Below are 27939 nucleotides of genomic sequence, written 5' to 3'. Positions count from 1 at the left end.
AAATATATTTTTATATATATATATATATATATATATGTATATATATACATATGTATGCATGCATGTATGCATGCATGTATGTAGATAGATTCACACACAATACGATTTTTCGAACACAGCCTCGTTTCAACTAGTCCGATCGATCAGAGTTTCTTACAGGACTACCTCTTCCTGACTATTTGTTTCGATGCCAATCTCTTCTTAAGTTTCTGGTCCAACTTGACAGACTTTTTTTTCGGTCTTTCCGGGGAGCCGTTGCAGCACGCACATCCCTTCTTCACGTGACCACGAAGACTGGATCTTCTCGCGCGGCAGTCAGGGCCTGCGGAATGGGGCGGATGATGAGCGATGCCTTCGTCGTCGGAGGGTTCGGAAGTTTTGTCACTCGAGACTGCGCCAGACTCACCCATCGAGTCATTCTTTGTGCGTTTGACAAGCACATCGCTACTGCCAATGCCTTTAGCATCGTTACGATTCAGCACAACTCTTGCATTTACATTCAGCTTATCGTGACGACGCTTGTTCATGTATGCCGAACAATAATCGTTTGTGGATTTACTGCCGGTGGTCGGGACATCGATATTGTCCTCTAATCCGTTTACTATCATACTTTCCCCTGGTTGACTGCTCATCGACTCGGCAATGCTGGAAGCTTCGTCATCTTCGCTGCTCGACCTGCCCTGATCGGACAACGGGCTTTCCCACGAGAGATATTCCTTGCGCGTCACCTTGCACAGGGATCGCTTTTTGTTAGTATAGGTATATTTGTGCATAGCCAATAATGGCCCGCTAGCCGGCGAAAGGGGCGACGGCATTGTTACATCGGCCGTACCGCCACCCAACAGTGTTAAGCTTTCATCGCCGGAGCTTGCCACTGACATGTTATTGGCATTTGTCGCAGTTGAGTCGGGATCGTCTGTGTCCTGATGTTTCATCACCGAAGACGGTAGTAGGTCGGAGGTACTGCTCGGAGAACTTGACTTGGAAGTGACACAGGAATTCATCTTCACACGCTCAAGACCGACTGTACAGTCTTTGGTTACATCGTTACAAATGGATGGGGAAAGACGACTTGACGCATCTGAATTACTGTTCGAACTTTCGTCCTGGCTTGGGTCCGCTTCCTGTAGATCAAGCTTAGACTGTTTTGAAAGGTTTTTCATAACAGTGTCGTCATTTCGCTCGCGCTTAGCTCTCTTTACCGTATCTTTGATAGCTCGTGTTCTTTGAGCAGTGTTTTTTCTACGCTCGATCGCTTTGAAGTCAGTTACAGGGCTCGCATCCCTACTGCTGCTGGACGAATCAAGAGGGCGAAAGTATACGGATGAGTTATAGGACTTTAATCCCACAGGTTGGCTACAGGTAGCATCCTGCGATGATTGGTCAAACGATGGCGAGTGGTTTGTGTCAAATAGCAGATCCGCCTCTGGAAATAGGTCACTTGTGCTCGGCTCGTCGACTCCCAAGTCTTCGCACTCTTCCGACAAACTTTTCTGCAATTTCAATTCGCGCTCAATGGCTGCCGCCTTGCTGATCCTTTGCTGCGCGAGTTCGCGGTCCAACCGCGGGTTCAGCTGCGTCTTGATCTGTGTTCTGTTTGAATATTGCTGGAATGGTTCTAGGGTGTGATTAATGAAGTACTTTTTCGTGGTTGTCGTCGCCGAGGAAGCAGTTTGATAGAGTTGACCACTCGCCATCTCTATGCCTTGGCCTTTGTTTATTATATGGACGACGTTGTGTACGCTACCATTGCCACCACCCACGGAATTTTCGCCCTCTCGTGAAGAGTAAACCTTCAACGGCTCGAGTCCTAGTTGATTCGAAGATGTCGGGACGTATCTCCAGGGCGTATCAGGCGATGACGGTTTTCGCTCCGGTTCCCAAGCTTCCTGCAGTCTAGCGTTCCCGCACAAAAGCCCGTTGCCTATCCGCAACGGTGCATCAGCAACGTTATCAGTCGGCCTTCGCACCTGAGTCTCTTGGGCATCGGAGACTTCCCTACCGCTAACGCTTATGCCACTCACGAGAAACTGATCGGGTGCCTCTTTTGTCGATATTTCTTTACTCTCTGCAGTTCCAGCCTCTGAAACAAGACGTACGGTATGGCCCGTTGTACAAGTGCGATTGCACAGTGTCTCAGCTATCGATACTATGATTTTTCAATACCCTCTTTTTAAACATAGGTAGCTGTTATCGATAGCTGGGACATCACTGACTGTTTACAGATCAACCATTAGCCACATACTTGATGAAGATTAATGAATCAAAAAAGCGATGCAAGCAGTGGTTAATTACCGGTTGAATGATTCGAGCAATTAATATGCATAAATGTTATGTAATAATCGAGGATACACGGGTCCTACCTAATTTAGAAGCGTTTTGCCGTGTTGCAGACATTGCTGTCCTAATGATTGAATTCGTATTTTTTGGCAACATTTCTGCAGGGGATTCGTCATCGGATTTCCTCTTGACAGATTTTGGCGATACAACTCTTTCACCCTCGTCTACCGCACCAGCGATAGGAACGTCTCGTGTTTCCTTCTGCCCTGAACTTATCACTGACACTTTAGACTGAGGTGTAAATGCCAAGGCTATTGTCGCAGTTTGTATGGCAACAGGTTTTTCAGTCTGTAAACTACTGCCACTACAAATTTCATCGTTCTCACTGTCCTGAGCAAAATTCTTTTCAGGTGATTGCGTGACTGTAGGTGGCGCCAAGCAAACGACGTTCTCGTGCTTTATTCCAGTCGGCGTGGCAAGCTTACTTATCGTAGAGTTGAACATTCTCGTGCTTTGGAGCGTTAAATTTGGACTGCTTGTTATGACACTGCATATCTGTTGGTTTGACCCGTAATCGTTGACGTTCTTTTGTATCAGACTGATTGTGGGTGTTTTATTGATTATTGTTGTATTCTCTGGTGTTTCGTGCATGGGTATACCCACAGAGTTTGGCACGTCAACCTTAATGTTTCCATCGCTATTGTTCCTTTCTATCTGATCGGCGGCAAACTGATTTCCAGCACAACTCTGTGTCACTACGACTGTTGGACTGTGGGTGACGTGATGTTGTTGGTGGTGTCGCTGTTGCTGTTGGTGTTGCGCCAATGGTTGGCCAGTGTTCAACGTTTGAAGCGTCGGTACTTTGACTTGCTTCATCTGAGTCGGTTGAGCAATTATTTTACCAGCTTGATTCAATAATGATTGAAGAACCAAAGCATTCGATACGTTGCTGGTATTGCTTGTTCTAACAGTCGTAGGAACGGTAGCAAGAAGTTTTGGGCCACCCGATACTATGGTGAACTGTTGTCCACTCTTCATAAGATTCATTGGAAGAATATAGTTCGTACCTGGTACCAATACAGCTGTGCTGCCAAGTTTCCCTGTAACCGAGGCAAGGGCTTCGCTAACGCTTACAGATGCCGTCTGAACTGCTTCCTGTACAATAACAGTTCTCGGCTGCGCAACGGAATTGGTTTGGTCTGCAAATATCAGATTTCTTCGCTTGACGTTCATCTCGACCGCATCATTAGAGTCGTTGGTCAAATTTTTAACATCCACTGAAGCTACCTCCGCATTTGTTCCTACTTGTGCATCATCCGCTAATGATGTGCCAACAGGGCTGTCTTGCACATGAACAATGCCTGACGACGAATCCTCGCTACCCATGGTACGACCGAGATCATCAGGGCCAGGACTCAGCTCGGAACTTTGCTGACTGGGTGTTTTCGATTTGCTCGAACCGGACTTTTTACGTTTCGACGATTGGCTGGGATTTGTTGGTGGATTCGACCTTCTTCTAGGTGCTGGCTTGTTGTTGAGATCAGGGGAATTTCTCAGCTGCTCTGCATACTCGTCGAGAATTGCGTATATTCGCTGAGCAGTTTGCTCATCCTCCTGCGGCTTCTGTTGTGGCTTGGGCACAGGTGGTGTTTTAGAAGTGTTAGTCGCGCTCGTCTTTACTGTTTTCGAGGTAGACTTTTTCCCGCCTGGTTTCGTGGTTGAAGATGGTTGTGTCTTTCCCGTAGACGACACAGGTGTCGGAGCTGGTGTTACGCACGGGCTAGATGAACTTTGAGAGGTTACACTCAATGCCGGAGACGCTGCCGGTTGGCAGTAGCTGGTCACAACGACTATAGGGGTGGACGTCGAGACAACTTTCTGAGTGAGAGTCGCAGTCTGATCGACATAGGCCAGTGATACTTTTTGCTGAGGAGAGTAGACATCCTGTTGAAATGTAATGGTGCTGGCTGCATTTGAGAATTCATTGTTCGACACCGTTGATCGCGACATAAGATTCAGTTGTTGGGCAAGTGTGCCAGACGTCGCGTGATGTTTGCTACTTTGCTGATTCTGTTGTACGATTGTTTGCACCTGTGACTGGGTTTGGGTCTGGGTCTGGGTTTGAGTTTGCGTCTGTACAGTCGTTGTTACAACATTGGAGCCCTGATGCTGAGGTTGCACGGTGCTTCGTTCCTTAACTTGTTCCAGAACACTTTCGAATTCTCGTAGTTGTTCCAATGTCGTCGAGCTGACCTGATTTATCGGAACATCGATGGGGGACGCGATTAGATTATCGTGTCGAACATTTTGCTGGACTCGTGGCCCTGCCAATACTGCCTGTATGGTGCTTGCAATATTATGCTGTCGCAACGGTGCTCTTATTATATTCAACTTCACCACTGGTGTTCTATTACCCTGAGACGAAACTGTGCGAGATATAGTGTGTGGAATGATATTAAGTTGGCTGGGATTAGTCGTGGATATCGTGACTGGCATCTTGTGCGTGTATATCACACCCGAGGGTGATGACGTCGTTTGAACGAGTTGCGTCACAGCTGGATTGGTGACATTGCCAGACGTTGTGACTGCAACACCCGCGCTATCACCGCTGTTTACTCCTTCTTCTGTACCTCCTCCTCCCCCTCCGCCCCCATCTCCGCCTTCGGACGTGTGTACTATGTTCAATATTTGCTGCCTTGATGTCGACAGTTGTAGATTCGGAATATTAGTTATAGACTGAGCGCTAACCCCGCCGTGGGTTTGAGTGTTTTGTAAGGAAGTCTGTACTGCCTTTGACAGATTTGTTGTTTTTGAGACAGGAGTCAGTTGCGATACATTCTCTGTTGTAACAGAATCAGTGACAGTTGTCGTGTTGTTTGTCAGTGTGTATATGGTTTTACGGAATGCTTGCTGAAATTTGGGCAAGCCTGGCGAAGTATTCTGGCCGGTGTGATGCACAGATTTAACATTCATGGTGTTGAGTCCGTCATATATTGTTCTATTGGGAGTACCCGAATCTTCCAATCGTCCCTGCAACTGTTGCTGTGAGAAATTATTTTCGTCCAATGTCTGAAGTGTGAGCATGCCTCGCTGCCCCATATGAGATGAGTGGGACGACGTCGATGACGAAGATGAAGATGACGAGGACGAGGATGCGGTGGGGTTCACCGAGGCCAACCGGTACGTTCCGTCGGGTTTGCAAACAATTTGCAATTGTTCCGAGGCTATAGTCACAGTAGGCGTTCCCGAGTTCAAAGCAACCGAGGGCGAGGGTGAGGGCGACGGCGATTTGTTTGGGGAAATACACCTGCTGCCCCGTTGCTCTTCGAGTATTTTGGGACTTGTACGTTCAGCGTTCGATGGCAAAGAGTTTGCACGCGGTGGAGTATCGGGAAGTTGGTTGGCTTCTTCGCCGATGTCCTGAAGCAACGACCTCGACGGCGGTGTACGATCCGCTGGGCTCATGCCAACGCCGCTATCATGTCCGCTCGATGTTGGCGTACTTGGCATTTGAATACCGCTACTAACTACAGACGAACGATTTCTTGGCGGCGTACCACTTCTGTTTACGGAACTGGAGTTCGGACTTTGTGGGATATTACGGGACAGCTGAACTATATTTACAGTTGATTCAACTTGGGGTGGTACCATCATATCAAGAGTGTTCAAACCGGGCACATTTTTGGCCAATATGTCCGAATCCCTCACAGCCTTGGCAAGAATGTCGAACTTGGTCTTACTTTGAAGCCCCGAGGACTTGACAAAGTTCGAACCGGCACGCTTGCTAGAGTTTAAGTTTTTGACGATCCTCAAGTCCCTCTCAACCATGTTACTCTTGCACCTGCGACTCTTCTCATCTGTGACAATCGTAGAATTTTTCTTTTGCGAGAATCTAGTTGTTTGCAGATTTAACAATTCATTTGTAATGTCACCGGGGCTCAGTTTTTTTGACGGTAGCATCATTTTTTTGTTAACGTCGTCGCTTCGGGTTAAAATAATCTTTGGATTTAGGTTCAAATTACTCAACATATTGGGTGAAAACTTAGATAAGCTCGTGTTTTTATTGCTACAACTTCCGTCCTTATTCTTGTTCAATAAATTCTTCTGTAGAATCTGGCTGATCCTTGTCGGCTTTTTCATGTTCTGGGGCCGGAACATCCGCAAAGATTTTAATACCGCCGGGTCGCTCCGCTTTTCGGTAATGATGAGCGGCGTCTCAGGATTATACGCGGATCCCTTGATGGTCTCGCACTTGCCCTCGTCCATATCCGCGGAGAATAGCGTTATTATGTCGTTGCTGCTTATGTCAGAGCTACTTATGTCCTCTGTGGAACGTCTTACATTGTCATTGACCAGCATGTGAAAATGCGACATCGATTCTACAGTGAGCTTCGACTTGCCGCGATTTTTGCTGTTGGTTTCTTTAGTCGTGGGTGATTTTCTCTTTGGTTTTTTATCTTGTCTACATCCGTCACTACCGAGACTATCCGTTTGGCTGTCCTGAGTATTTGTATCGGTGTCTGTCACCATTTCATCCTCTATAATTACCGATTCGTCGACGGTCCCGTTGACTCCCCGAAAATGAGAAGATTTAGTATTGTTAGGATCTTCGTCGTAGTCACTGTCGGTCGATGCAAGCCTGTGAATTTTTCTTGGTCTACCCGCACGGCGAAGCCTCAGAATGCTACTGCTGTCGGAATCTGTAGTATCGTCCAAGCTTCTTCTCGTCAATGACCTCTTGTATGGCCCAGCAGGTTGGAAACTACCAAATTCTTCCGAATCGTCCGACTGTATGTCGGCCCATTGCTCGTATCCTTTTTCTATGCCGAAAAATACATCTTTGTTAGCTTCTTCCTCGAGTGGCCAGTCTTTAAACTGCGAATAGTCAATGTTCAAGAATTTCAATTCCTTATTGGTGTTGCGCATTTCTTCTGCATTCTCCAAATATTTTTCACACAAACTGTTCAATTCTTTCCAATCCAGGACCCAGCTGAGCATGTGATAACGTGGACTGCTTAGCACAACGGCCAAGTCATCGCACAACTGCGGCGATACGCCTAATTTTTCGGCGTCCAGTACCTGATTAGGTGCAGACTTCTCGTCATAATTAGCCGAGCCTGTGACAGCATCTCCCTTTATCAGGATTAGAGCATCAAGAGTTCGCTCGACATTGGGCGTCGCGTCAGGTGATTTTATCCTCACTATTTCAACCCCCGTGAATTCACCACAGTTGAAACAGAGTTCGCCGAGTGGACCGTTCGATGTTGGGTCACGTCTCGGATGTAATTGGCACCCGTCTGTATTGCTTACCTCTTTTCGATGTGGCGATTTTTCTAAGCCTTTCAGAGAGAATAATACCTCCTTTGGCTTGGCATTCTGTGCCGTTACCTCCGAACACAAGCGTCGAGCGGAAAGTTGTTCCTGTCCTGTATCCAGATAACTTGCCAATGTGTCGGAGCGATTAATCTCGTCGACTCGAGCACCGTCCCCTTTCACCTTACCGCAAGCTATTGCCATTTCTCGGATCCTGTCGTAGCAAAGTCGCGTGGGGTGGAGAGAAAAGGCGGTAAGCACGCATTCTCTGGCTATGCCCACATTCTCGGCGACAACATCGGCTAATTTCAAAAATTGCGTGCTCAACCGCTTCGCAGTTTCTCGCACCTTCTCTTTCTCAGATTTTACTTTCTGCACCTCCAATTCGTTCATGTCTGTCGTTAACGCTCGTATATAAAGTTCAATCATGAGCGGCTTGATGGTCGAGCCAAACTGAAACCAGAAACACAAATACAGGTTAAACTCCATCAAGTTCACGATTATAGGATCAAGAAAATTAGGAAAATTGATAAGTAAATATCATAATATTGGACAGATCTAAGATGCACACACGTACACACGTACGGGTCGATTTTGCCGACCGATTGATCAATTTTTTAAATCTGACCGAAGGCAGATCCATACTTTATCCTAATCATGGTATATTACATTGGATGAAATAATGCCTTATGTTCGGTAAGTGCTAGAAATAAAATATAATCGAATTAAAATTGCGAGCATTTCAACGGCGACTGTCTTGCAATTCGGCCGTCGTAATGCGACTCGACTCATTTATAATTGTTTCCAGCACTCACCTTAGCGATCAAGTGTCATATTGAGCGAAATAAAATACATCAAGATTGGCAAAACTGTGGTTTTATCGCAAACAAAGACGTAAAAGTTTTGAATTCAGTCCGCGAAATTCCGTATGGATTTACTTGTGGATGACTTGCAAAAAGAACCTTTCCGTAATTATTGTTTTCCGACAATTCTGATCATGTATAAGACCTTAGAAATGGATAACTGTACGCTTATACATACAATAGCAAAGGTCGTGTGGCATGCATTTGTATGTCCACTAATTGACACATGTGAATAAGAAACGCAAAATTTCGTCATTACTTACATGTTTGCCAAGTACAGCGCAAAAAATATAAATGTGCTGCGCACTTTCGGCAGGCTCTATGAGTTTTCGTATCATTCCAGGTAACGTCGGAGCCATGTCCTTGAGCTTTGAGTGAAGCAAAGCCCAGGAGTTGATAATTTGCTCAAGAGTCGAGGATCCTGTCTCTTCGACAGGCCTAACCATTCCGGCAGTAACCAAATACTGCGCTACCAGCTCTGCGGCTCTTGTCGAGTTCTTCCAAACTCTTGCCGTTCCGTATTTGGTCGATGTTTCACCTCCAAGCCTCTGGACCAATTCCAAACCCTCTCCAAGATCCATTAATTTTAGCTGCGGAACAATGCTTTCTTAAGAACTGACCATACCATCCAAAAATAATACACCTACTCTAACTTATACCAGAACTATAAAAGATCCGTACTCAATGCTTTTCTAAATAAACACGGACAACTGATAGTGCTTGACACACGAAGCTAAGAGAAGTTCTTATGACTACCGTACCTACATCTATACAATGATAAAATAAAAATGTGGTAATACTTGAGCGAATATGTCTTGCGTGCGTTTGAGCTTGTACAATAGAACGATATACACATCGATCATGTATTGCACATGTTGAGCTTCGCAGACTGATCTTAACTGATCGCTTCGGCGAAGCGAACGGACGCAAGCGGCTGCCAAATTGACCGCTATGTCTTCGCAGCGATCCTCACACAATATTCGAAGCCTCATCATTAATAATTCACCTTTTTCCGAACAACAAAACTCTGCGAACAAAGATTAATTATTACGAGTGATATCAACGTGACCAAAACCCTACCACTACCAGGAAATACCAGAGGGCAATTCCGCTTGAGATGAATAATTAGAAATAAAATCTGACTGTGAGATTTTTCAAACCAAAAACAATCACCAAAAATGTTGGATGGCAGAAAATTTCCTGATATTACGGAAACAAATTACGAATCCGAATCGGTGGTAAATGTATACAATCAGTTTTAAATGTGGAAATAGGCATAACAGGGAAAAAAATTGCTGCCTCGTACCGTCTTCAAGCCTTGGATCTGGCTGGCCATTGAGAATACTGTCAAGGGCAGGACGAGTCCAAGGATCATGTACGAGGGCAATCAGAGTAGCGCAGCGTGGTGCCGCAGGATGACGGCCCAGGTGGGTAGAGCACCTCTGCAACGTCACGCCGAGGTGCGTCTTTGTAGCGGGTGACAACTTTGGCCACTCTCCCCGCAATACCAACTTCAAAGTATGCCTGAGAACAAAGAGTAAAAATTTTACATGGCAGCCTCAATTTTCAATTAGTAGTTATACCAGTTCTGCAAACCAATCAAATAGCTTTATTTTCGATTTCTTGAAATTCTGATCAAAATGTCAACTTATAAAACCATTTCCATATCATAAACTACATATAATAAGTATCTAAAATTGAACAGAGTTGAAATTAATGTAGGCCTTTCACAAACTGTCACTCTGAAATAACAACTATATGCATATTCGTCCGACTATGGGATAATAATAAGTCCCTTCACAGCTTCATCGAATAACAAGAACTAGAGATTTGTTATGATAATTGAAAAAGAAATTTTTAAGAACGAATAACTGATCACCAGCAACGTAACATTTGCACATATCAATTGTTAGTAAGATACAATGAAATAGATGTGGAAGATTAAAGTGGTACCTTGTGACTGAGAAGCTTTCTTTAAGGTGTTCAAAGAGCTAGTCTCATACATAGAAGGAATGGATTTTCAAAATATGTCAGATGAGGTCAAAACGGAATTTCCACGGATCTCTATATTAACTGGATAGACGATTGCCAGATTGCGATTATTCTCATTGAAAGCTCTCTTCCACGTTGCCGGTGCCGACAAATACTGAGGTCAACGTACTAAAATAATTATCTACAGATACATGTTTTGTTAGAATCGTCACTGTTATTTGGCAGTTCATAATTGCCTTTACTCAGATCACTATCGATGTGTACATTGAGATAGGAATCGTCTATCCAATTAGTATCAGTGGGAATTTTGCGGAAAAGATGCCCGCTGATAAAAAAAAAAAAAACTATTCCATATAGGAAACATTTATAAACAACGATTTAGTCATAATGCCAACCAATTAAGGGCCAAACACAATGCTCGCAACAGACGGCAGAAAATTGTCGTTAAAACTTTTGACCATATGATCAAAGGAGCCCCGTGAGAGTGCTGCTCTCCAGTTCCCTTCACGCTGATCTGGCTAAAAAATATTCTTTAGTAATGATATTAAAGACCTCTGTGGTTTATTCATGCAGTTCAAAATAAGAAAATTGAAACAATTGCATGAAAGAAACAAGGTCACTCCAAGGTAGAGGCGATACTGGCTTGTGATTGTAATTATACGAGAGAAATTGTCAACTGCAGACAAGTCGATCCATTCGTGACTCAAAGTTGTGGTAAGCATGCTAAGGAATCACGAATGGACTAAAACTGGGAGCAAGTCTGTTGCGGTATTGGCAATGATAGGAATCAGAGGCAAAGATTAATATTAAAAACCAGAGAGAAGCTTGAAAAGGTTTTTACATACCTGTGAACCCATTCTATGAGAGATTGCGTAGCTTCTGGCGTTGCCGCGGGTATAAAGTTAGTGACATGTTCCCAGGCGGACAAAAGAGCATTCACTTTGTCCCCGTACTTCTTTTTGCTGTCACTTAATGTTGCCTCAAGCCCCTATTGATCATTGGTTCCGATTTAATGACATAGTTTCACGACATAATGTTAAATATTATTAATGGTTGCTATAACATAAAGAGGTTGAACTAACCACGCACGACTTTTGTATGTGCGAAGACATTCAGAGTTGTGTCGAAGGCAGCAACGGTTCAGGTACCGAGCCAGCCCTGTTTGAACTACAAGGCTATAAGGCTAGGCTTCTGTGCAGACCTTCGATAGATATCACCTCTCATCTAGATCCTATAAATGAGTGACTCCTTGGTTTTGGATTCGACTGCCGTTTGGTAGTCAACTTGAAATTCCTAGCTGACATCAGCGGCGCGGCGAGGCACCCCCACTCAGCTCTCTTATATCTTTTCCTTCGACGTTCCTTTTGAACCAACTCCACTGTGATGTGACTAAAACAAAGATATAAAGGATTTTGCAATGTGAAGACAAAGAGAATATTATTGATCGCCTCAAGATTAGTACAAATACCCGCAACCGTCATAATTTGAGTCTCGTTCTGCACTATCTTGACAGAAATGTTTGTCTCAACAAAGAATAACTATTGGTATAACGATATACTTACTACACCAACCTAAAATTAGGTAAGCTGCTTGACTTTAACCACATTGAATCATTAATAATTCGTACAAGTTAGTGTCATTACTTGGCTATATTTATCATTTTATTCGTCGCAGCCCTACGTCCCAGTTGAAAGTTTTACAGTTATTTCAAATAATTTGATAGCTGCTATCTTTGGTAGGTAGGATTGGTACTTTGCGTTAGCCGCATACGGAAAAAGTTGAATTGCCTATCAGCAAGTAATCTTCTTTTTTTTCCATAACAGCCCTGAGGTTAATAAGGTAGACAATGTATGTACCTAAAGTTTTGATCGATCGAGCTTGATCGATAAGAGATAATAGACGATTAGGTCAAATCAACATTAGCCACAATGTCACGACTTTGCACTCTCAAACAGCTACCTTGGCTACTTTATTCCTCAGAAATTTATCATCCATCAGCGGCAACTTCAGTTTAGGATCAAACTTGATTGATCAAAACTCGAGGTGTGCGTATGGTACACAGCAGTTTGAGGAAAGACAATTAATCCCTTTGTTACAGAGGAAAATTAGTACAAGCCAATGGTGGGTGATGCGCTCTCATCTTCACAAACGTTAAGTAACAAAGATTAGAATTTCGATCGAGGCACCGGATTCTGCTAACAAGCATATCACACTGAGGGGAAATAAGAAAATGAAATGGGATAAAAAAAAAGTCAGGTATTTATAGTGTGTCTGGTTCTTTTGAGAGGGATAAGCAAGAGGGGTGCACTAATAGTTGTTGTTAAAACGCGTGCAGTTGGTAAATACGCGATGACAAAATTGACGTGTGCAAAGGATGCTTGAAAAGGTTACTGCTGCTTGGAAGGAGGAGATGGAGAAGGAGAAGGAGGTGGAGGAGGGGGAGGAGGTGGAGGAAAAGGAAGAAGAGGAAGCGAGGGCAGGGAGGGGGGAGGGGGGAGGGGGGCGAAGAAGAAGAAGAAGACGATGGAGAAGCTTATGCAGAATTACGTATGTCGTCGTACAGTTGCGTCGTTTTCGAGAGGGATCATAAATAATTTTCTATAATCCTGATATTGTTGATTGCCCGAAATGATGCAGAAGCATCGGCCGTAGCATATGTATAAAGCAAAATAGCAACACCATTCACCATTAACAGGCCACAAGTCGATCCTGTCGACAGTCGGCAGTCGAAGGTTCACATTAATCAACGAAAAAAACGATCTCGATCAACGACGAATAACACCGACACCAACACCAACGCCAACACCAACGTATACATACACACCAAGGCACACAGCGTACTCGAGAATCGCCACTGCTACCCCACCACTATGGCGCTGTATGTACGCCACGCTGTGGGACGACGATTCACAGTTGGGCACAGCACAAGGCACTCGCGTTCATGCGAGCAGCCAGGCACTAATCGGCAAGCGGTGGGACTCTACTTCACTTCACTTCACTTCACTTCACTCGCTGCTCTACTTCCACGGCGCTGCTGCCACCTTTTGAAACACTAATATGGCCGTCCGTGGTCGTTCTCACGTTTGGAAGTGACTTCTCTTACCCGCCACTTTGCCCAGCTTGCTCGATATGCTAGAGCTGCAAAATTTGCAAATATATTGCCGTCCGATTAGCTTGTCGAGTATTCGGAACCGTCACCGAGGAAATACACGTCATATAAGTAGATAGAAATCTATCATTTCGTCTCAGGTTATAAGCACCCTCGGTTAACACAACAGTCTTATTCTCGACTAGGGAATGTGTAACGCGAACGCCTAATAATCCACAGGGTCGCCGCCAGCCTTTTCCTTCTTCTCGAAATCCTCTGAGGCCAACGAGCTGTAATTGCTTTCGAAATGCAGAAATATTTTCTGCCGCGACGATAAACGTCGATCTCAATAATGCGCTACGGATATTGAAACAGTCGCGATTCTTTCCGCGAGTTATCACTGTTCGTACTTCACTTGTCCACGTTGTTTGATTATTGTTGTTCTCTGAGATAAACAAGCGCACGGTTCATGCGGCAATCTGGGCCATTGAGAGCAATCAACAATTCATCTCCGGTTCGGCACAAATTCACTAGAAGAAGATGCAAAACGTCGCAGCAGCGTATCGTTGTCAATATACAGGGGTATTCGTGAAAGGCAGGAAAAATTTGAAACCCAAACGACGTCAACACAACTGTTCTTTACGGAACGCAAAGTTTCGTCGCGGCCATCTTACTTTTTTCACTCTCCCTTGAATGCTGCCGAGTGACTAGTGGTTCGCGACGACACCCGAAGCGACGAGGGCCGCACATATATTCTGATTTTTAATAACGTCACATCACTGTCCTTACGACGGTACATCGGTTTTATCTCCAACTTTGGGATAAATCATCGTCACATCCCGCCACCCCCCGAAAGAAGATCAAAATAATATTAACCCACCACGATACCACGAACACAAGCTGTCCTATGTATAGATACATACCTATATCGAGGCATCCACACATGCGTGTACCGCCGTGCACACATGTATACGTACATACACACGTGTGCATGTGTCATACGCAGGCAAAACCTGCCTCTTTTCTGACGCCACTTTACCTTATTACGCAGTCGGTAAGCCACTGATTCTGGAGCCCGTGTATACCAGTGGTCGACGCAGACTCTCTCTTTGGAATATTAATAAACGATTTGTAAAGTACTCATGAACTCTTCGTTTCAATTCAATGCAAACCATGTATTTTTCGATCCAAATCCTGCTCATCTATAAAATTTAATGATGTCTATCAGCAGGCGCGACTCTACTATAAACCCCCTATGTTGGCGAAAATTCGCTCTGAGTCTTTATTAAAATGCCAAAGTCGATTTACTCACGTTGTGTTGGATAACAATTGCGCGGCAAACATCGGAGACCTTTTAATTTGAGGGCGTGACAAATTAAAAACAAAATCGCAAATGGTCTTTGAACACTTTATTTCCTTTTCACATACGCTGTTTTTGGTTGAAGAACAGGTCGGTGGTTAGAAAAACAGGAAGGGAAATTATAAACAAGTTTATAAAAATAACCAACCATTCAACTTATGCATCCAATAACAATTATTTCTATTAAACTACTGTATTAGTTATTATCACTGGAACGTTTGTTTTAAACATAGAGTAAATTTTTGGAAAAATTGGCAATATTGCAAAATTTAAGAAAGTTATTGCACAACGGAATTGAGCTTAGACTCGGGGGTATTTGTACATTATTTGTTAGATTTATATTACGCATTGTACATGTTTTGAAAAAGTAGGGCAGACTGATGCAGAATATTGTGGCTAAAACACTTTCTGTGTGTAAAAGTTATTATTGGTCCGTATTTGTCTTCAGGCTCTGTCAATTAGAGTTTTTATTTAGTGAATCCCCCTACCAAGCTCGAGTTATCCAGGTCTGAAAGTAATTGGAAGAAAGAAAACATTCTTCTGTTAGTGCAGAAACTTCTCTTCGCACTAAACTTTCTCAGCGTTAGGAACAGATATTCAGAGTTTCAATATTTCATGAACAGCCGTCACAATGCTTCGAGCACTGATACCATATGCATCGAGCAGAACAGCTGTTGGTCCAGAGCGAGGCACAACTGGTACAGCAAGCTTTTTCACAATTATATCTCGCACACCAGCAACGGCAGAGAGTACTGCATCGCCCAAACCGCCCTCTGGATAATGATCTTCAACGGTGATAATTCTACCGCCAACTTGGCTAGCATTTTTGATTATCGCGGCAGCATCAATCGGCTTTATTGTGAACGGATCCATGACACGCACGTTGATTCCACTCTTGGCAAGTTCATCGGCAGCTGCAAGAGCTTCGACTAGCGTAACCGCGGCACCAATAATCAGAACTTGATCTTTGCTTGAAGATTTGATAACATGGGCTTTGCCAATTGCTAGTACCTCGTCGTTCTTATAAATGACAGGTGTTTCTGGACGTGAAGTTCGGATGAAACAGATGCCTTTCGTGTTCGCAGCCAATTCTACCGCACGTTCCGTTGAAACGGCATCAGATGGGTAGAAAATAGTAGCGCCAGGTATCGCCCGGAACATGGCTAAGTCTTCTAGACCCATCTGCGAAGGTCCGTCCTCACCGATTGAACATCCGGCATGGGAGCCGACAAAGTTTACGTTTGTTTGCGATATGGCACCCATACGAATCTGCAATAATTAAAATTACCCGAAAAATGTATAAATTACAATATCTCACGTTCAATCAATGTGCTATGCTACAGATTCCTGATAATCAGAGTAAGGTAGAATTCATGTACTAGAATAAGAGCTCACTTGATCATAGGCACGTGTCAAGAAGGTGGCAAACGTTGACACAAAGGCAACAGTACGATCACGGCACGCCATGCCAATTCCCACTCCAACCAAGTTCTGTTCAGCAATAAAACACTCGATGTATCTCGACGGATCGACCGTCCTGATTTTATCTGAAAAGGTTGATGTCCTCATGTCACCATCCAGGGCAACCACATGAGAATTGTTCGCTGCAATCTGCATGAAAAAGTATTGGTGCTATTATAACATTGCCATTACTGAAAACGTGAAGGCACGTTACGAGAATTTCATAACTTTCATCACGGAGTAAGTGATGTAATTACGATATATTTACCTTGGCAAGGCCGTTTCCATAAGCAAGACGTGTCGCAATCTTTTCACCCAATTTATAGTTAGGTGGTGAGTTCAATTTTATGTTACTAATGTCGACGACTGATGCATCTGCAACGAGGGGTTTTTGTGGATGCAGAGCGAGTGGACCAGGATTTTTCAGTAATGAAGTTAGATGCTAAAACAGGACATAAGAAATCAACATAGTATATTATAAGATAGTAGGTATACATAAAGAAAAGTAGAAACCCGTGGATGAGGTTCAAATTTTAATTCCCTTAAAAAAAAAAGGATTCTTTCCATACCTGAATTACAGCATCGCCATTGGTTCCCAGAGCTTTTCCATGCCAATTGACTTGATCTTCGATGTTGGGGAAGTTTCGACCCTTAAAAGTCTTCGCCAAAATTGCAGTTGGACGGCCTTGTGTATTTTGTGCTTCATGGAATGCCTGTGGAATGAAAGATCGCAGCGTATTTATTTGGATCCACGAAAAAAAATATTCACAAAAAAAGAGAAATACGAGGTTGTGTTAGTACTTTAGCCAGTTCCTCGACGTCGTGGCCATCGACTACCAGAGCGTTGAACCCAAAAGCTTCTAAACGCACACGATAAACCTCCATGTTATGCTCGAGAGAAGTCGCTTGCGTTTGACCCAAACGGTTGATATCAAATATTACACAAAGATTGTCTAGCCGATAGTAAGAAGCGAAGTGCAGTGCCTCCCAAATCGATCCTTCAGCAGATTCGCCATCTCCAACCAGGACGTACACCCTTTAAAGTGTAAGTATAATTATAAGATAGATGAATAGACTAGGTACTATGCACAATGTGTATATGTTATACAGATCTTGGTCGCTTCGGTCACTCATCATAAGTACACTGACAATTCAACTCTGTGGATAACAAAGCTGTCTAGCAGAAAAATCAATCAGGCCCAGTAATCTTACTATAATTTTTTTTATATAACGCAAGTATGGTTTACACGTCTTTTATTGCCTGCGGTCCTAACTTAACCAAACTTACACTCCACGTAAAAAACCGCTATCTATCAACACTGAATTATGAAAAAAGTGGAAATGTTCAAGTCAATAGACTTGTAAATACAGAGTCTGCGAGTCCAAGGATGCAACAGTATTCTGTAAGTAGTAAAACATCAAGTAATTTATAAAATTGTTGCACCCTTGAATCGAGTAGTGATGTATTGACCTCTTACACTAGAGTCCATGAAGCTGAATGTATTCAAATTTCTTTAATAAATGGTTTTGAATATTGGTGTCAATTAACACCAGTTATTGAATAAGCATACCTAACAAGTAAAGTGGACCTTCAGTTCTGTTACACTAGTCTCCTTTGCTATGTAATGGTAATCTTATCAGAAAATATTCTTGTTTTCCACTTGTGAGCAATGTTCCCATAATCACGTGGGTCTATGAAATTATTAAAATCAATTTTTTTTCAGGTAAGAGTGAACTGATCTTAGAAATGATAACTGCGATATTTCATCAACTGTGAATAAGATAACGTAGACCTTGTGTTTTGGAGAGAGCTATTCAGTCTAGGAAATATGCATGTCCCGAACCAACAAACCTCACAGCAGTAAATTAAACTTCTTGAACCAATAGATAGATTTAGCAAGACAAAATCATTCGCTTTGACGTTCTGAATTCTTGAGAGATTATTCAACCCAATCACATAAGATCTAATTCGAAAATGAGGGTGTTTGGTGATACCATGGTGCAAAACTTTAGAAATCTTGCAACGTATTCAACTAAGAAATATAGGGCGTCTGGCATCAATAACATCTCAAATTCTCTAAATTTTCCCTGATTTCCCAACTCAACTGATACTCTGTATAAAAGCGACACTCGGTTATTTGGAAAAGTTACCTGTAGCTAGCCTTGTCGAAATTCTTGCCAACGTAAGCCATGCCAGCAGCGACAGAGAGCCCTTGTCCAAGAGACCCAGTTCCAACGTCAACAAAGTTCAATCTAGGAGTCGGATGTCCCTCTAGGTCATTGTTGAATTTTCGGAGATTCAAAAGTTCACTTGTAGGAAACAAACCTGCCTCTGCCCAAGCTGTGAATTATTGAGATCATTATTGACACGTACACTGCCACATATTTGAAACCCTTACCTACCGTAATTTGGTAGCTTTTTCTATTTAGATTTTGATAACTTGTAATCACTTACCAGCGTACAAAATCGGTGCAGCATGCCCTTTGCTTAAAACAAATCTATCGTTGTTGATATCACGAGGAGCAGAGACCTTGTAGCGCATTGTGTGGAAGAAGAGGACAGACATGATCTCTGCCATCGACGAGCATGATGTTGGATGTCTATAGTAGAATTGCAAAGAATCTTAGGTAAATGAAAAGATTTTTACCAATACAAATCTTAATCTTCAGAGTTTATGAGATATAGTTTAATTTAAAGGTTGGTGTCTAGTTGAAAAGTGTAAGGTGGCTAGCTATTTGGGTAGGGCGACTGAGTGCGACGTCAGACTCCCCACTCCAATAAAGACAGTGGACGAAAAGCTATAAAATTGCAGCACAGTCCTGCTGTGTTTGTTTAATACATATATGGTATGAGGGAACTTTTTTGATTTTGCATATCATTTATAAAGATTCATTTTCAGAATAGTAATGATAAGTCAAGCCCCAGGACCAAGAGCCTTGGACTGTGAACATTGACCTCACAAGCAATTTTAGAATATTAGGGGGAAATGGAATAATTGACTACGATGTAACGTTAGGTGAAGGTGAACCAAAGGTTAAGAGCGGAAATGTTCAAACTACAGATTGACTGTGATAGCCAAACTACCCTGGGACGCTAGGATCCTACCACGTTCGCAACAACAGTGTTAGCTCGGTTAAGTTAGGTTAGGTTTTTCGATAGGTAGGTATGTTTTACTGATAGATACCCGCTCTTCGATGCCTGCGTTGCTGTGACCGAATGAATCCTGAGCCAATTGGCCACATCGTAGAGCTTTTGCGTATCAATTTCTTTCACCATCTTCAATCAACTTTAGAATTAACCGGCCAAGTCCGCGGTTGCGCTGAAAATCTGCACCGAAACGATAGTCCGCTAACCTTCTGACTGGAGTGTTCAACGCGGAATCGCGAACTGAAGCCTCATCGCCGACAAGCTTCGCTTATATCGCCGGCTTGCTATCTCGACCCTTGACCGAAGATGCAAAAAAAAAAATTCCCCAAATGGAAGAGATGGTTAAGACGCCACCTATTTTTATACGCAATAAGTTACATAATCGTCACGATAATAGTGTAATAAATATTACGGAAGTGGTTGAGCCGAATCGCAGTCTGGATTTCCACGGGCAGCAAAATGCTGCCGCAATATGTTGCGGCCTTATAATTCTTCAACGATAGGAATGATGCCAATGAAATAGGTAATTCGCACTCAGTACACACCAGGTAGCGTGTCCCTGCTTTATTTCATTGGCATTCCCTTTGATCGAAAACTCAGCAGCAAAATATTGCGGCAGCATTTTGCTGCCGGTAAAAATCCAGCCGTAAGCATAATGCAGAAGCCGTAGCAGCATTTTGTTATCGCTGCCGCATTCTGCTTGTGGGTAGCTTATGGCTTGTGGAATTCTGTGTGCTGCGACCTTGAAAGCGTTGACGGCATGAGCGGTAGTGCCTTTTTCTATGATTCTGCATTGTATTAATTATGCCATTCTGGCGAACGATTTTTCAAATAGACGATAAATCTTAGCACTGGACGCTTCAAGAGGGAAATGAGGAAAAGGTTTATTGAATTTTACACATTATATTTTCGATCGTTTCGATAATAACTATATATATGCGTTTATGCATATATACCTACTGATAATCAAGCTAAGCAGGTCATCGTGTAGAACAAAGGCCAAGAGTTTATCCGGTAAAATATAAAAGTTCGCATTAGCGGTTACTATAACAAATCGAGATTATCCTGCGAATTTTATGACATAATTGTTACCCTGCAAGTATTTGCAGCCAGCAAAGGAATGAGTTGGTTAGGGGATGAATATATTGAATTGGGATCGATTTTTCAGAATCTTTTCAAGTCGTTCCGAGATATAAAAGTAAAACCATCCAGGGTAAAGACATTAACAATTTTATTACTGATACCGTTGATGTTAAGACGAAATTACACCCGGATATGATCCAATAGACTTTTATTAGATCTTAAAAGATAATTTTTTATTCACAATATTAACTTCTTCCTGAGTAGATACCTTTTGAAGAAAGTTTAATATATAATGACGTTTCGGTAGGTCTGCAGCCTACCATTTCCAGGCTGTAACAATTATAACAAAGATTGCTATTTTACAATTTGTTTGTTTTAGGGGAACAATGCTTGAGGAATGAGTTATTTAGGGGACGAATATTCAATTGGGGTGATTTCTCAGAATCTCTCCAAGTCGTTCCGAAACATTAAACTAGAACTTTCCAGCTAACGACTTTTACAGTTTTATTACTGATAGCGTTGATGTTAAGAAGAAATTTCACCCGGATTTGACCCCATGTTTAACCTATAGACGTCACGCGTGAACGATAACTTTTTATTAGCAATATTAACTTTTGTCTGAATAGGTATCGACAACGCATTTTCGTCGCGAGATTTGTACGGGTTATTTCGTCAAATCGAGATAATGATGCCTTTTCAAGGTAATTGAAACCTTTTTTTCCGTCACTTCAGTGAGAAGAACATAAGTCGTGGCTTACATAAAAAATAACTTTTGCTAATTTTAGCACATCTTATCGAACGGGAATTTAGCAATATTTTAGTTCATTGGTATGTTGCATGTCGTACGATCCGCCAATTAGACTAAATAATCTCGGAAATGGTTTTAGATTAAAATCTGAATTTTTCAGGGGGATACTAAGCGAAGTGCGGGAACCTTTCATTTCTGCCCAGATTCGAGTTCAATATGTCCACTACGGCAACTGGGTGTAACCTAGTTTTGGGACAAATTTGGACTGAAGCTAAAAAAAAGGTAAGATCTATGGTCTTCCCTATCAAAATATTCAAGGTAAATCCGAATTCTGCGTGTTTTGTACATAAAGAAGATTAGTGGTATCGCCGTGTCCTTGAAACCTGACAGTTTTTGTCTAAAACATTTTGCTGTGAAGTTCTTAAATAATTTTAGCACAACTTCCCGCTTCGATGGATCACGTGTTTCGTGACAATGCGTAAAAACTTGCTGTGATAACCTGATAAGCTTTGTGATAATATTATACCGCTATGACATGGCACGCTGATTAATCAAGACTTATATTGTATGTATATTCGTTCGTAATGTGATTCTACACACAAAAGGAATCTCAATCGCTTTTGGCTCTAACGTAACAGAGAAAGTTGATTATAGCTGAATTTTGATCATTCAACTGGGTTGTCAGCACTTGGTCTCGGAGCGAGTAAAAATCCGTCTATAATAGAACGTAACCAATCACATGCGCCTAGTAGCAGTGACTGGCTGCAATCACTCGTGATTAAAATCACCTCATGTCGTAAGAGCAACAGGTCTGCTTTACATAGCCAATCAGTTCCTAGAATCGACGGAAACCACCAGTGGGCTTTCTGTAGCTGCCACATAGTGGTCGCATAAACGAATTTGCCCGACGGTAAAAATAAGAAAACAAATCAACAGACCCATGCTGTGAACGAGCTGCTGACCATATCATGGTGGTCAGATGTTGGTTACCAATGCTTGACCCACTAATAGCGTAGTCGATTTTAATTAATGATTCACAGATTCTCCAATTTGATAAGCAAACTATATGTTACGTACCCGCTTTTAGTTACCTGGGTCGCCCGGACCGAATCAATTCTTAGCTTCGTGGCGATATCCTTCAGTTCTTGGATAGTTTTTGACTCCGGCTTATGATAGCTTGCCATTGTTCATTCAGATTTCACTGGGTGAGATTGAAGTGTGCTAACGAGCCGATAAATGAAACTAACTTCGAAGAAAACCTTCATCCAACTATATGCGACTTGGTGCGGCACAATTCTGCTGATCGGCACCCAAAGGCAGAGATACTCGGGAGGGAAGAGCCTCGACCTTGAGACAATCGGTTGAGCGGGATAGAAACGACCACATGGACTTTGTCCACGATTGTTCAACTGCGAAAGGTTACCTCGACTGGGTCTCAGGCTGAAAGTTGTGGTTTTTTGAAACGAAAGGGTGATACCAGGAAATAAGAGCGGAGAAGACGAAACTCCAGCCTGCTTGCCAGCAAAATGAGCGTCCGATAATTAGTTCCTACTAAAATATACTCTACCTGGAAACCGCAATGCGTATGTTTGATTGTAGAGCAGAGCATGCTGAGAGAGATAGCGACTATTAGAGTCGAGATAGTGACTTTGTCTCTTTCTAATTCATTGTGCACGCAACAAAATACAGAAGATTTAAGTCAGTCGATAATGATTTATTCTTACTATTTCCCTCTTTAAGCAGTTTTCGACTTACACGAAAGGGTATACCCAGGCTTCGTCCATGTCTGTATGCTCTGAGTAACAGGTGCACTGCTTGCGGTGAGATCTCTCACTGACGATTCTGCATCAAAACCGAATCCACCTTTTTTTCTGGAGTTCTTACTCTTTTCGAATAAATGCAAATTTGCGCGGTTCCACTGCATTCATTAAATAATTCAAGTATTTTCACGTATAAATACTTGATTTTGTAATAACCGTTTGAAATTACGATAAAACAGTATAAATATTTAATTCTTCGAAAAAGCGGAAATTTGCATTCATTCCGTTCCGTCATTTCGTTACAAATTTTCCTCAAGGGACATAGAAAATGTGTATACACAGAACCGTTGACTGAAGACTTCAGTCGACGACGCAACGGAACTCCAAAACACCATACTTATGTTCATAATTTTTTGCCAATTTGCTCATTTCAGCTCGATCTTCTTGTGTAGGCTCCGATGGGTCCTACAGTTACTCCAAGATGCACTCTGGTGACTGTATGTGGAGTTATATTGCTTAAAGTGAAAACACGGCAATTGACCACGTGACGTCACACTTGGCAGTGGTGTCCGTATATTTCGGAACGCATCCGGTAATATGTGAAACCGACCTTTTGAATGGACAGCATCAAGAGGAATATCCTAGATTCTTTTCATTGATTGGTTGATCCTCTACCTGGTCCCTTGTCAAGGGTGCATTGCGAAGTCAGTACCCTTAACAATCTTTTATCGCTTTTGTGCTGCCGAGTTTGTGGGTAGCTCTGCCTCTTAGCTCTGCCTCAGTCCTAGGGAGTTTTTAATGCTGCCAGCAGCTCATTTCGGAACGCACCCTAGCATGGCGAATAGTGTAAGCGTGACTAGTACTGTGAATTTGACGATAAAGACTTGGTGGAGGCTTGATACGACTTTGAAAAATCTCGTATCCATGTGTATTTACTGAATAAACTGCAATGCCTCTAATAGCAGATGGTCTTTGTAAGCCCGAGGTTATGGAAGAACAGGAACAATTTTTATTTACATACGTACGTATCTGACATAATTATACATTCCTATGCGACAGATACGTCGGAAGCAAAGACTTTGTCAGTTTTCTTTACGCAATTGTGTTAATACGCAATTGCATTGTTAATGCTTAAAGGATGAAATCGGCACCGTTCTAAGAACGGTCGGAAGTAATTTGAATAACTTTACGGTGGATTGTTCGGCGAGTACGACCATGGCTGATCCGTACCCTGGAGAAGATGGGACAGAAGTAACTCTCGGCTTGAAAGATGATGTCACTGCAATGTTTGGACCTCCGGCTGTGTTCAAGAAAGGTATTTTGTAGTCAATGCATGATTTTATTAGTAAACTTATAACCTTGTCGTTTCTCTCTGCCATTTTTCTGTAGGAATGGATAACTATGACAATGTGGAACTTCTGTACAATGAACTGTACAAACGATGGCTTGAGCAACAGGATCAATTGGCACATGCACAGGAAGAGATTATTAGACTAAGGAATCAAGTAATTGATTCCAGGTTGAGTTACCAGCGTGGAAAGAGAGTCTAGAATTGATTAAACTGACAAGAGTGATGTGAAAAGAAGCTTGTGCAACCATACACAGTGATATACGAGTGTTTCAAGGTTACATTTCCGGTTACACCTGTTTCAGGTAATGCATCAAAGTACATTTTGTGCCAGTCTTGGTGCTGTGCTAGGAAATTTGGTATGGCATGCGTCACGCTTTCCTCACGTCGTAGACTTATGGCTATCCAAGGTGAGTACTGCTTCATACTACTTGCAAGAAGAAAACTAAAGCCCTGTGACTCTTTAAAGTTATAAATGATATAATCATCAGTAAAGATTAAGATTAGTTATAATCTTAAGTGGCTAGTTTCAGGCAAAAGTTGGGGAGTTCTTGTGCATTGTGAATGGAACCTTCGTTTCCTTTATAAACACATACGGTTCTGTATTTCCCTCTGAGAACAGTGATGAGTTTCAATTTGTAAAGGGTTTGTGTGGTATCGTAACAAATCTATCGGCAAGCCCTGGAGGTCGTCAGTTTTTGGTCACACATCCGAATGGAAAAAATTTGCTGCAGAAGATGGTAAAACTGATGCCGTTGGTGCCGTTACCTACGGGCAACTCATTAGCAAGGTAGATTATGAGTATTGCAGAGCATCTTACGGTGAACAAAATACCATTTCATCATTTCATTGATATTTGCCATGGATACCTTTCTGTTTTGTCAAATGGTAGACATTTTCCATATTGATGCTAGGTAATTGATATCAAGAATTCAATAACGAAACATTCGATACTGGTCAAATCTTTACTATACTTCTGTTAAGCATTGAGATCATGGTTACAAAAGTGTACAGTTACTTCATGCACGATACTACAAAAAATTATATTGCACAACGTTGTTCTACACTATTTTTGTGTAGGTAGTAGCGTAGATCCCATTGACTTTATTACTAAGTAGTATAGTGGTAGGCCATAAATGAAGTATATTCCCGTAGAGTATAAGTTTGTGTAATATCGAGCATGTAATAACAGTCCGCTCTCACGGTTACGCTACCGCTATGAATTTTTCTAAACATTTTTCTTCATGCCATTTTAATTTAATATTTTACATCCATCTAGGTTGATCTTGATGATTTTGTACAATGTCAGCATAAATAAATCAGGCCTGCACTATTTGATAGAACTTCGTATCTGTCAAATACTTGGCCCCTATGTCAATAATTCGAATTCGGATGAACTAAAGCAGCTCTCCTTGCGACTACTACAATCTATTACCTTCGAGCTTACAGATGATTTGACCATTGATGATATTCTAACAAAAATCACTGTAACAAGAATTCAAGAACTTATGCAAACAGAATCGGAAATGGTTGCATCAACTGCCAAAGAGGTCATTTCAAATCTCAAAAACTGTCAATCGTCTCTTCACCATGATAGACGTTTTTGTCGAGATTGATGTGGTAAGACTAATTTTTTCAAATTGAATCAACGTCGAAACAAGTTAATCAAGCGTATAAATTCTGGCTACCTGGTTCTTCGCATTTTTTGGGAAATATTCACAGCTAATGTTCAATTTTCTGTGTAGGAACAATTCACTCAAATCCACTAGCCTATAAAAGATAATCATTTTGAAAAATTTACCAAGATTGTTGTGGCGACTACCAAAAACCAAGTACGTGAAGTATTTTTAAGATATTTTTGTATTTGCGAATTTCACGTCAGTGCAAACTATTTCCCTTCCAAGCTTATTCCATTGCCGGAATAATTGAAAGATGGTTACCCGTGGGCAAATTTTGTGACTCGTACTTGGCGGATCAGTGGGCTGGGTGGACCTGGGGCCGTACAAAGCCATATTAGTGATCCGGGAGCTTCTTTATTGACGGGAATCGTTCAACATGCAAACTCATAAGATACACAAAACCACATTAGGGTTACCATCTTTAAGTCAATGTATTGTCCCTTTCGGGCTACCAGCACCAAATGTTTGAGACTGTAAGGTTTCTTAGAAAGAGGGATGCCCACATTTTATCTAGTGAAAGATCGGTTTGTAACTAATTCCAGTAACTACGAATTATAATGTAAATTGTACAAATAGTAGTGTAACATCACTTGAATCAGCAACTGAACTAAAGTTAACTGATTGAAGTGAGTAATGAATAATGAGAAATTCGGTCAAAATTAACCAACATTAAGACACATTATGTCAAGCATGTATCGTATAACTAGAGGCAGGTAAATCTTACATTAAAGGCCAACGCCTACCTTCGCGGAACAGCGGCGATCGGCTCGGAACAGAACGGCTCTGCGCGGTACGGAGCTTTTAGTGTAACGCAGTAATAAGACTGTTAGGCGCAAGATGATATGGTTCATCTCGCTATAACGAATATTACTCTCACTTGTATGAAACTAAAAATTTCTTTCGATCACTATTTGCGACTGATCCCAATAATCCACGACAAATCGGTCAATCATTCCATTTCTGAAGTTTTTGCTTTTGAAATTGATGAAAAAAAAACATTGAAATCATGCCAAGTTGGATTCCTTTCGATTCCTATCAATTTGAAATGTTCCAAAACGGATTCACCGGTTCATCTTTGATTATCGGGATTAGCTTCGAATAGTAATTGTAAGAAATCTATGGTCTCATACAAGTGAGTTATACCCATGGTGTTATAGGAGAATGAACTATATCGTTTTGCGCCTAACGGTCTTGTTACTGCATTGCACTAAAAGTTCCGTACCGTGCGGTGCCGAGCAGAGTCGTTCCATTCCGAGCGGATTTACACTGTTCCGCAACAGTGGGCGTTGGCCTTTAATATTACGCATATTTTCAGTTATCAGTACAAGTTTCTGAACTCGTACTCTAAGAGAAAACTGTTTACAAGTGCAACCATTTGTTTGTTTTTAGGAAACAATATATCATCTATCGTCAGATACTAAACGTAATACCAATAGGATTGGTGTACATTGGACATGTGGAACAGCTGTTGTACTGTATCAGGAATATCTACCATGCTTGATTTTTTACTTGTTCCAAACAAATTATGAAAATCCAAATGTATTCTGGAACAAATGAAGTGGATTTTCGTCGTGTTTTGGTCCCTTTGCCAAGTGAATTGAGATAGAATTATCCCTCAGTGATTTTACTTTGATCTCAAGCTCTGGATAACTGGGCTTGTGTTTAAATAAACAAATATTTCTTATAAAAGAAAATAGCAAGTGGTACTACACCAATGGTAATAGAAATCGAAATTCCTACGCCAATGATATGTTGCAATGAACCGGTGTGAAGGTAGTTTTAAATGTTAATTGCAGGATCATTTTTCAATGCAGGA

General features: G+C 42.0%; 3 protein-coding genes across 8 annotated transcripts; 1 reads left to right on the top strand and 2 right to left on the bottom strand.

Moving 5' to 3' along the window:
• Positions 1-11: 11 nt before the first annotated feature.
• On the bottom strand, positions 12-14461 carry LOC124410824 (serine-rich adhesin for platelets-like). Of its 3 annotated transcripts, XM_046889471.1 has the most exons (9): positions 13273-14461; positions 11531-11837; positions 11294-11436; positions 9763-9980; positions 9257-9483; positions 8720-9046; positions 6046-8046; positions 2364-6009; positions 12-2083 (listed from the first exon to the last, which is right to left on the bottom strand). In XM_046889471.1, exons 2-9 carry the CDS (start codon positions 11558-11560, stop codon positions 162-164), a joined length of 8514 nt encoding a protein of 2837 aa, XP_046745427.1. In that variant the 5' UTR covers positions 11561-11837; positions 13273-14461; the 3' UTR covers positions 12-161. The 3 variants fall into 3 exon arrangements, with proteins under 3 accessions (XP_046745427.1, XP_046745426.1, XP_046745428.1); XM_046889470.1 differs by having other exon boundaries at positions 2364-8046; XM_046889472.1 differs by lacking the exons at positions 9257-9483; positions 11294-11436; positions 11531-11837; positions 13273-14461 and having other exon boundaries at positions 9763-9965.
• LOC124410854 (heat shock factor 2-binding protein-like) lies at positions 12066-27697 on the top strand. 3 transcript variants are annotated; one of them, XM_046889535.1, is made up of 7 exons: positions 12066-12077; positions 23990-24117; positions 24234-24411; positions 24750-24854; positions 24972-25234; positions 25724-26064; positions 27513-27697. In XM_046889535.1, the coding sequence occupies exons 3-6, from the start codon at positions 24367-24369 to the stop codon at positions 26058-26060; spliced, it is 750 nt and encodes a 249-aa protein (XP_046745491.1). In that variant the 5' UTR covers positions 12066-12077; positions 23990-24117; positions 24234-24366; the 3' UTR covers positions 26061-26064; positions 27513-27697. The 3 variants fall into 3 exon arrangements, with proteins under 3 accessions (XP_046745491.1, XP_046745490.1, XP_046745493.1); XM_046889534.1 differs by lacking the exon at positions 12066-12077 and having other exon boundaries at positions 23980-24117; XM_046889537.1 differs by lacking the exon at positions 12066-12077 and having other exon boundaries at positions 23980-24117; positions 24486-24854.
• LOC124410844 (transketolase-like protein 2) lies at positions 14929-22755 on the bottom strand. Of its 2 annotated transcripts, none has more exons than XM_046889516.1 (8): positions 22414-22755; positions 18813-18958; positions 18509-18698; positions 17159-17393; positions 16927-17070; positions 16626-16799; positions 16292-16507; positions 14929-16165 (listed from the first exon to the last, which is right to left on the bottom strand). In XM_046889516.1, the coding sequence occupies exons 1-8, from the start codon at positions 22518-22520 to the stop codon at positions 15494-15496; spliced, it is 1884 nt and encodes a 627-aa protein (XP_046745472.1). In that variant the 5' UTR covers positions 22521-22755; the 3' UTR covers positions 14929-15493. The 2 variants fall into 2 exon arrangements, with proteins under 2 accessions (XP_046745472.1, XP_046745473.1); XM_046889517.1 differs by lacking the exon at positions 22414-22755 and adding an exon at positions 19543-19681.
• Positions 27698-27939: the final 242 nt, after the last annotated feature.

This window comes from Diprion similis, chromosome 10, assembly GCF_021155765.1.
Source record: "Diprion similis isolate iyDipSimi1 chromosome 10, iyDipSimi1.1, whole genome shotgun sequence".
NCBI classification, from domain to species: domain Eukaryota; kingdom Metazoa; phylum Arthropoda; class Insecta; order Hymenoptera; family Diprionidae; genus Diprion; species Diprion similis.
The sequence above is the reverse complement of the archived record's forward strand: the minus strand, read 5'-3'. Positions and strand labels throughout refer to the sequence as shown.